At 48.0% G+C, this 10142-nt stretch overlaps 1 protein-coding gene across 4 annotated transcripts in view; it reads left to right on the forward strand.

The window, feature by feature from the left end:
- The window catches only part of KIF13B (kinesin family member 13B), a 69792-nt gene extending 60505 nt beyond the window's left edge, over positions 1 to 9287 (forward strand). For all 4 annotated transcript variants that reach the window (XM_085057159.1, XM_085057160.1, XM_085057161.1 and 1 more), the window contains 2 exons: positions 1768 to 2740; positions 5091 to 9287. In XM_085057159.1, the coding sequence (XP_084913285.1) occupies positions 1768 to 2740; positions 5091 to 5374 (1257 nt within the window). In that variant the 3' untranslated portion in view covers positions 5375 to 9287. The remainder of the gene's footprint in view (positions 1 to 1767; positions 2741 to 5090) is intronic.
- The last annotated feature ends 855 nt before the right edge of the window (positions 9288 to 10142 follow it).

Here is a 10142-nt window from a genome sequence, read left to right on the forward strand (position 1 = left end):
AATGCAGCCTGGGTTTTCTTAGGTCCTGCTAAAATCTCCTCTCCCATTCCTGGTTACACTTTTAAATTTGAAAGCATTAGCAGTTAATTAGCTGAAATTCAGCTGGTTTGCTGCTTTAAAAAGGAAAATTTCTAGCCTCTGACAGTGTCTGTGAGCAGGACGTGGTTGTTATTCTGAGTGTGGGGCTTAATTTTCCATTTTGCCATGATATCAGCATGGAAAAACTTGCTAAACTGGAGAGAAAATAGAGCTTGTGATCTCCCACTTTTCAGCAGAACTTCAGTCTCCTGAGCAGCACATCAGCTTCCTCCCATCCCACTGTGCTTTTATTGTCTTGGAAAACTCTGTGTTATCCAAAGGGAAAATCCAGAGAAAGAGCAAAGCTCCCCAGTCCACATGGACACCACCCTTGCTATAGGAAAGTGAAAAATATGGCTTTAATCTGCTGGAATATTTTAAAAAAACAACTTTTTTTTTTTTTTTGTATTACATTTCACTTAGCGATAAGCAAACCCTTGGTTCTGAAATTCCTGTAATCCAGGCAAATCCCTCTTTCTTCAAACCCTGCTTATGCTTCTAGTAGAAAAGGCACTTGGGAATAAGCTGAAAATCCTGTAGTTCAGGACACTTAACCACTAGATGGGAGAAATTACAAAATTGGGAATAATAAACAAAAATGTACACCTGAGACAGGATTTGTTCAAATCTGCCCTTCTCCAACCTCTTTTTTTTTTTTCCCCCTTCCTATTAGCACTCTCCTCCCTCCCTCCTTCCCAAAGAGATTTAGAGACATCCTAATCTTTTAGAGTACATGTGCTGGCAAAAGATATTGATCTATCAGATTTAGTAAACTTTACAGCCAAGAAATACATCACTGGAATGGGCTGTTAATCTCATGAGGTGCAGTTAATTTCATCCTCTGCAAGTGCGAGGTGCTGGCGGCACCGAGGTGGGAATGGCATTTGGAAATGGGGACAGAAATGACAGTTTAGGTGCAGAGGGATGATTTATCCACCCGGAGAGTTAAGCCAAATAACTGTGAGAGACTTATGGATCACGGCTGCTTCCCATTCCGTATAAATCCTGCTGTTCAAACAGCAAATGACCATTCCTGTAATATAAATAATTTTTCAGTAAATATTGGGGAGCGAACTTCTCGGGGTTGGCACTTCCCTGATTAATGGAAGGAGGGAGCTGACAATCCTCCCAGGTTGGCAGGGCTGACTCGGGATCAGCTTCCATCTCCTGGAGATTGCAGCTACACAGGGATTTAGATAAACTCAAAACCAAGGCTTCCCAATGGCCTTGGATCTGCACTTTCAGCCCAGATATTTTGGATTATTATTGTTATTTAGATGTGCACTTTTAGGCCAGATATTTTGGATTGTTATTATTTGGATCTGCACTTTTAGCCCAGATATTTTGGATTGTTACTATTTGGATCTGCACTTTCAGCCCAGATATTCTAGATTATTATTATTATTTGGATCTGCACTTTTAGCCCAGATATTTTGGATTATTATTGTTATTTAGATCTGCACTTTTAGCCCAGATATTTTGGGTTGTTATTATTTGGATCTGCACTTTTAGCCCAGATATTCTGGATTGTTCTTATTTAGGTCTGCACTTTTAGCCGAGGTATTTTGGATAGTTCTTATTTGGATCTGCACTTTTAGCCCAGATATTTTGGTTTGCTATTATTTAGATCTGCACTCTCAGCCCAGGTATTTTGGAGCCCCACATTCCCTCTCTCCTCCTCTGTTGCAGATGAGCCAAGAGGAAGCAGGCAAGCAGCCCCTGGAAACCGTGGTGCAAATGCCCGAGGCGGACAAGAATCTGGAAAAAACACCGAAAGTGCCTTTGCAGCAGCAACCCACAGGGGACCCCCAGGCCCAGGACTGCCAGGAGGGACCCCCAAGCCCCCTGAGCGAAGCCTCCAGTGGGTATTTTTCCCACAGTGTCTCCACAGCCACCCTCTCCGAGGCCTTGGCAGCGGGGAGCGACGCCGCGGCTCAGCCTGGAGGGCCGACGCCTCCAGGGAGTGACCTCCCAGCCTCTGTGGTGGCTCAGGTCCCTTCTGAGCTGCAGGGACACTCGGACAGGGCTGCTGAGAGCTGTGTGGGCACAAAGAGGGAGAATTCCTCCTCCTTCAGCCTTCCAAGTGCTCCCCCCAGGCCGAGGGAAGGCCCTGAGGTGAATGGGAAGTCCTGCGCTTATCCCAGCGAGCAGGGAAGCGATGCCTCTGCAGCCACAAAACTCCTTCTCTCTACCTCCTCTCCAAAGGAGTCGATATCCAAACAATCCATGGAGGCAGCAGGGCAAGGCAGGAGGAAGGAAACAGCTCCTGGGCCTTCAGAACTGGGGTTTCCCAAAGCTCATCCCGAGCAGCCCAGCGCTGCGGCCTCCCCTTTCAAAATCCAGAAGGTGAAGACATCAGAGCTGAAATCCTTCACCAGCATGCTGGGATCAGATCCTGTGCGTTCCCCGAGCTTGGAAGAGCAGCAGGAAGGAGAAAAGAGCACATCCACCACCCGGGGAGTGAACCACAACGGGTCTGAGGTGGCAGAGGAGAAACTGGAGGTGATTTCCGACTCTGAAGATGCCAACGAAGTTCCCGAGTGGCTGAAAGAGGGAGAATATGTCACGGTTGGCACAAATAAGACAGGCATCGTTAGATATATTGGACCCACAGACTTCCAGGAGGGAACGTGGGTTGGTGTCGAGCTGGATTTGCCTTCAGGTAAAATATCCTCTGGATCAGGTGGGAAGCAGCCAGTGTGTCCCATCCTAAAGCTGATTTTTTTGGGGGGTTTTTAACCCACTGTGGGGTTTATTACCCATTGCTGGAGGCATTTTGGAAAGGGAAGTGTAAAAGGTCTTCCCTGCTGTCATCTTTTTCCAAACCTGCTCTCACTTCCAGCCCCTTCAAGATCCCAACCCAAACCATTGTGTGATCCTTGTTTGTCCCTTTTCATTTCTTTGGCTTCTTATACTCAGTGTAGGAATGAGGATTCCTTTTCCATGCAGTTTGGTAAGCACCAGCTGCAGGAGACAGGACTTGTGTCCATGGGATTCCCTTCTGGAATTCTGCTGTGAGGATAAGGCTGTTGAGAGCACAACAGGAGTTGTGGGATTTAGCTCAAAGGGACATTTAGGCTAAATGAGTTGCAAAGTCTCTTAATAGGTATTAAGAGGTAATAGGATTTTATTTCAAAATAAGCTTTAAAGTTGCAAAAGACTGTTTCTCTGTGTATGTATATAGTGCATATGTATATATATATATATATGTATGTATATATATATATTCATACGTGCTGTATATATATGAAAACCACTGTGAAATAATCATCCACTGACAACCAGGTCATACAGAAAATTTAAGGTTTCTTACAGCATCTCATTTGTCATCCCTGCCTGACTCTTACCTGTACAGCTGTGGAATTCCCAGAATTTAGGGTTCCCAAATTTATTTTTTGGCAAGCAGGGGGCAGTTCCTGGGCAGGCTGCTCCTGTTCCTGTGCTGCTGATGTTGGAATAAGGTGTGGGAAAAGGAAGATGATGGCTGGGATTTGATCTCTGCATGAGTCCCAGGCTCCCCAGCCCCTCTCCTCTGCATGTTCCTGGGATTTCTTTTCTCCAGGAATTTCCTCTGCTTTCCTAGGATTTGTTTCCTCCAGGAGCAGGCAGGACTGGGGGACTCCAGGAGAGGCACAGTGACAGTGAGAGGATTTGGGTTACCCAGGGCATGAAAATCTCCTTATTCCAATCCTTTTAGCCAAGCTGCAGCATTCCCAGGCTGGGTGGTGAATCAGCACATCCCAGGGAGCCCATGCTGCTCACTCCTTCCATTTCCCTGGGATTGGAGCAGCTCATCCAGCAGAACTGTCCAGGATCCAGAGCTCCCATATCTGCCCTGTGCTCATCAGAGCTGAGCTGGGCAGTGTCTTCCCAGCTGCTTTCAGAAAACTCTCGAGACTTTTCCATCCTGGAAAGCAAACTGGTGCTCTCCATCCTTTTGAAAGCTGCAGTACTGAATTTGTGCCTCATTGTAAAAATATATAAATATATATTTACAGGTTCATTTCAATTTTGGAAGGTCACCTTCCCTCTGTCAGGCTGCTCCAGAGCTGATTCTGTTTGCACATCCCAGCGAGCAGCAGCTTCCATGGAAAAGTCAGATTTTTGGCCTGCTGAGGACTCAGCTGCTGATATTACTGGGATTTTTCTTTTTTCCCCCTTCTGTTTCCACAAGGATTAAGACCCTGGTTTCTTGGAGCATAACTGGCACATCTGGAATTCCCAGGGTGTGGAAATCCAAGTCCTGACCATGTTGAGGGTACATTGGACCCAACATAGTGATGGTGGAAGGGAGAAGGAAACACCCCAAAAGCAAAAGGGGTGACTTAAGGTCATTTAAAGAGCTGTTGAATCTCTCCACATTCCCTTTACAGATGGGAGCAATCCCTGAACAGTGATCCTGAGAACTTTAAATGATCTAAAAAGGGAAATAGAAAGATTTCAACAGCGTCAGCATAGAGAAATTATCCTTCCTGTTCTGTGGAGGGTTTATGACGTGGAAATAGCGACAGTCCTCAACTTCAAACAGCTCAGAAAGCCAAAAGCTCTTTTAAATTCTGTTTTTCCTTCCTTCCTGATACCTTTACTAATGGAACAGATTATTTACCATTTTGGGAGAGATTACAGAGTTCCTCTGAATAGCAAGTGGGGGGGAAGGACAAGGTGGAGTGTCCCATTCAGAGTGACTCCCCTTGCTGGGGTTCAGCAGGCAAGTTTTACCTCCAGGGAGTATTTTTAGGGAACAGTCATTTTCCCTCTCAGCATTTTTTCCTTGCCTCCTTCTCTGGGTGCAGCAGCACCAATTTGCACAAAATAAAACCCATTTGGTAGGAAAAAGTCCATCCCTGGGAGGGTGGCACAGAACCTGTGGATCCCTGGGAAGTGTCCAGAGCCAGGCTGGACAGAGCTTGAAGCAACCTGAGATAGCAGAAGGTGTGGGGTTGGAACAGGCTGGGATTCAAGCTCCCTCCCATCCCCAAGCAGCCTGTAATTCCCTGATTCTCTCACCCCAGGGAAGAACGACGGCTCCATCGGAGGGAAGCAGTATTTCAGGTGCAACCCAGGCTATGGATTGCTGGTGAAGCCGGGCAGGATCCGCAAGGCCACGGGAGCGGCGCGGCGCAGGAGCTCCGGCCTGAGGCTGCAGGGAGCCGAGAACAGGAGGAGTGGGAATTTCTCTGGCTCAGCCTCCAACCTGGCCTCCCTCACCGCCCTGGCCAAGGCGGAAGGAGGATCCACGCTGAGGCTGGAGAAGAGCCAGAAAAACGCAGAGAATAGGAAATCCTGGGCAAACTGAGCGATCCCAGCCCAGTGAGCACCCTGGGATGAGGCCAGGTGGAGCTGAAGGCTTCGGGAAGCGAATCCAACCATCCCAACTCGCAGCTGGGATGCAAACACTAGTGAAGGGTTTGTTCTCTCTGCTCCGGGTGATTGACACGATGATCATGCTTTGCCTTGTCGTGGTGCTGGATCCTTCGGTCCCCGTCCCAAATCCGGCAGTGGGTGGGTGTAATGAGCTACTTCTCATCCTCCTTCCCGAGGAAAATTGGTCAAATCATGGCACAGCTTCCCAGCAGTCACAAAATCCTCCCCAAGCCTTCCCTTGGTGTGGGGAAATTCCTGAAGAACCTCCCCAAAATGACAGCTCTGTCTTGATTCCGTAAGAGCTGTGTCAGTACTGTGTAATCCACAGTGGAAGGGCAGGATGGGAATGATTCCAGACAGGCAGAGCAGTGGAATTAGAACTTTGTTTAGAAATAAATACTCCCCAAAGTCCCTTTATTTAAAAAAGCAGCAGCCCTTGGGTTATGTGGCTGGGACCAGTGCCTGTTTGGATTATTGTCCCATTATCTCCTGAGGAAATCAGCATTGTTTTTCCAGCTGGTTTGTTGGGAATGGGAGAAACCCCATGTCCTGTTTTTGATCCATTTAATATTTGCTTTCCCCACAACAGGATCCCCTCTCTCACTTGCCCCAGAGTGGCAGCACTGTCTTGGTTCTCCCCTTGCTGGGCCAAGAGGATTTTTGCAGAGATGGCAGCACTGAAGTGCTTCCCTGTTCCCACCCAGCCTTTGGAGACACTTAGAATTCTGCCAAGCAAGGGTCGCTGTCCTTGTACCAGGATCAATCCAGTCTATTTATTTTTATTTATTCTTTTAAAACCATGAAATGTTTGCGCTTTACAATCACGCCCCGCCCGGCGCTGCGCAGAGGAGCTCTCCCAGCACCATCCCGAGCGAGGAGGTGCCTCTGTCATCCCCAAAACCAGCCTCTCTCTTGGAAAGGGGGTTTGGGCTGGCTTTTTTAAAACTTGATTTTATTTGTGGCTGGTTTTTAGCTGCCTGTGGCCCAGGGGACACATCCATGTCCATGTGTCCGTGGATCGGCCGACACTCGTTTTCCTATCAAATCCTGAAAAGCCACAGATTTTTCTATCCTGAGCTGTTTATATCTTGTTTAGTCATCACGGGGGGATTGGACAGCCTGAGCAATAGATGTTTTAGCTACGTGGGGACTATTTAGGATGCTAAATTAATGATTAAACTTTAATATCTCTCCAGTCGCTGCCCGTGGGTATCCAAGTGCCTTAACCATCTGGTTCCGAGGTCCAAGGGAAAGCTCCATTGGCATCAAAGGAGCTAGGGATGCTTAGTGAAGGAGATAATTATGCTGATTTACTGTAATTAATATCATTTATGCAGAAGGAATAAAATTAAAATAGAAACTAATCTGTAGCAGAAATAAGCGGGCTGGGTTCCGATGCAGCCCGCGTAGAACTGCCAGGGATTCATGTATCTTTCCAGCTCGGTGTAAGTAGTTTCAGTGTTTCCTAAATTTTCCTCGAGAAATCTTAATATAAAATGTACAGAGCAGCTTTCTGAAGATATTTTTAGTGTACAGTTTCCCCTCTTTTTCCTTTGCACGAAGCTCCTGTCCATCCAAGCCACGATGGGGGAGGAATTTGGTAGTAAGGAATTCGGGTGCTGAAATCCCGGGTTTGAAAATTAAAACCGGTTTTATGGACACAACCCATGCAATGAGACGCTCTCTTTTGGGGTCTGAGGAGTCTTGCTGATGAAAGACCACCCACTAATTAACTTGATGCCTCTTACACTGCCTTGCTGGTTCTCTGAACTCCTCCCTGGCTGTGTTTTTAATTGCACTTTGTTCCGATGTGCTGCCGGAAGGAGCCGATGCGGAGCAGCTCCTCCCCGGAGTTGTGTGTTTTTTAGTCTCAGCATTTCAGATATTTGGATTTAGGGATGTCTTTACAACTCCTCCGTGTTTGCTCGGTGGCCCCTTTGGGGGGAGATGTGAAGGGAGGAACCTCCAAGTCCTTTTGAAGCCTCTTTTCTTGCACTGCTGTCCAGGAATTTGGGATTTCTGTGGGATCCTTGGAAAGCTGTCCAGGCTGCAGGAGGGATGGGGAGGAGCAGAAGGAAGCAGGGTTGATGATTCCCTATTTCTGCTGCTGGTTAGGAACTCCTCTGGCTGTGTTTTGGTGTTTGCACCCCTGGGACTGCTGGTTGGAGGCTGATCTGACAGATCCAGGTTGGATTCCCTCTCCTCCCACCCTTGGTTGTGTTGTAGAACCATGAGGGGTGTGAAGGGTGGTTTGAGCAAACCTCACCTGCTGCCTCCTCCTGGAAGCAAATCCATTCAGTAGGGCTGGGATGATTCCAGGAATCCCATGGGGGTGAGCATGAGCAGCTCGCAGTGCCTTTGTGGATCTTGCTCTGAGCTCTCTTGGTTTTCACCATCTCCTCTGACTTTGGAAACAAAACCTCTCCTCAAATCCCACCCTAAAATCACCCTGAGGCAGCACAAGCTCCACAAACACAGCAAATTCAGCCATGAGGGTGTTCCTGGAGGACTCCCTGACTCTCTCCTGCTCCCTCCCAACTTTTCTGGGCATGTGAAGTCTTTTCTAAAGGTGTTTCCCAAATTTTTGGCACAGCAAGTGCACATTCCTCTGCTCAAAGCCATCTGTCACTTCGCACCAGCTAAGCCAACTAACCAGAAAAGAGGTAAAAACCATCGTGAAGGTAATAATATATATTTTTTATTGCTAATATTAGAAAAACTCTACTCTCAGCCTAAAGGAAGAGGTGCTCTTAACTGGAACCACCCAGCACTGAGGCTGGTGTGTGAATAGCTATGCATATTTTTCCCAAGATTTTCATGCACTTTATACAGGGAAGAAGAATATTTAATGCAGGAAAGTGTAATTCGTAGCGAGTTGTCTCATCTCTGGCGTCTCCCGGGGGTTCAGTCCTGCTGGCTGTGTCCCTGAATCGTGGGTGGGTCTGGGATTCTTGGAAAATGGTGTTGATGGGTTGGAAAGGCTCCAAATCCACCCATATCCACAGGGCTGGGGGTCCCTCCTCTCCATGGGGTGGGGAGCCAGCCAAGAGGAGGCTTCTCAGAGGGACTTTTTGGGGTTTTCTCAAACCAAGCCAAGCCTTTTCCCCGTGTTAGGTTCAGCTCTTGAGGTGTTTTGATCCCCATGTCCCAAATCAAGCCTGTTCACCCCGAGGGCTTTGGCTCTTTGCTGTTGTTTAACTGAGGAAAACAGAAACAAATTCTGTGTGGTGACAGCGCTTGGCTCCTTAAGCAGAGGGTTTTGCCCATGGCTGGGGTGGCAAATCCCATGAGGAAGAACCCCCTCATCCCTCCCCAATCCCAGCAGGGCCTGGGTGTGTCCATCCCCATCCATGCCCCGTGGAGCCACCAGACTCTCATCCGTGGGGATTCTCCCGTTGTTCCTCCGCTGGTTCCTCCAGTTCTTTGCACAAGATTCCATGTTCCCAGTGCCTTATCCCGGGGCCAGCAGCCCGGGCAGCCTCGGGGTGCCTGGATTTTAGGGAATGAGGCGGTGAGGAACGGTGTGGATTGATCACACTACACAACACCCTGAGCGGGGTCACCATCAAGTGTCTTGTTCCTCCATCTCCCGTGTCCATCTTTATTTTTGTTTCTGCCCTCTCCACCTTCCTCCCAAACCACGGTCCCGTTGGGTTCCCTGGGAGCCTTTCCCAGCTCGTGTGTCCCTGCCAGGGGCTCTGTGTACTTTAAATGAGCTGAAATCCAAAGAGACTTTGTAATGAGCTGTAAAGTTTTTAATTATTTCTGTACCATACTAAATGACTGTAATATTGTATCATACGTGCGATGCCGCCTGCAGGACCTGAATAAACGTCTTCTTTAGAGCTGGGGCCTCTGTGCTTTGTTGCTCCAGTCAGTGGCACTAAATGCTTAGAATTGGAATGGTTTAGGTTGGAAAAGAATCCAAGATCGAGTCCAGCAGTTCCCCAGCACTGCCAAGGCCACCACTGTCCCATGTCCCCAAGTGCCACATCCAGACAGCTTTTAAATCCCTCCAGGGATGGGAATTCCTGCACTGCCCTGTTCCAATGCCTCACCACCTTTTGGGTAAGAATTTTTTCCTAATATCCACGGTGGGATGAAGATCCAAGGGATTTTCCTGCCTTGTTCCAGGTTCTCTGTAGGGAGTTTGGTGCCTCATGGAGTTGCCAGAACCAACCCTGCCAGCCAAAAAGGCCTTGGGGTGATGAGATCCCCCCAAAATTTAATGCTGTCTTTGAAACCCTCCCTGGGCCACATCTTTGCCTTTCCCTTTTTTAGCACTGTTTCTCTCCCAAATGCAGCTTCATGTTGGAAACAACAGGCAGGCTTTGACTGGGATTATTTTGTGGAGTTTTTTCGTTTATCTTGGCTTTTCTTCCAGGCAACAAACACTGTGCTGATCCCCCCCATCCCCACTGAAACTCGGCGAGCAAAGGATATTTTTATCAACGCCGTCTTGCAATCAGCACACGAAAACAGCTTTTTTTTTTTCCTTTAAAGCCACTTCCCTTTTATGTTTTACCTTCTGAAAGGGGGAAAAAAAACCCTCTTTGGCTGCAACACAGGAGGTGTTTGAAGTGGCGTCACTTTGTTCAAACCTCGCTCTTCCCGGAAGGTGCTTGTGGCACCTTCCCCGCTCTGCCACGCTCTGTTCTCCAGCCAAAGCTGCCTTGAAAAGGCTCCCATCAAAATGAGCA

This window comes from Lichenostomus cassidix, chromosome 3, assembly GCF_008360975.1.
Source record: "Lichenostomus cassidix isolate B80296 chromosome 3, HeHo_3.0, whole genome shotgun sequence".
In the NCBI taxonomy this organism is placed as follows: Eukaryota; Metazoa; Chordata; class Aves; order Passeriformes; family Meliphagidae; genus Lichenostomus; species Lichenostomus cassidix.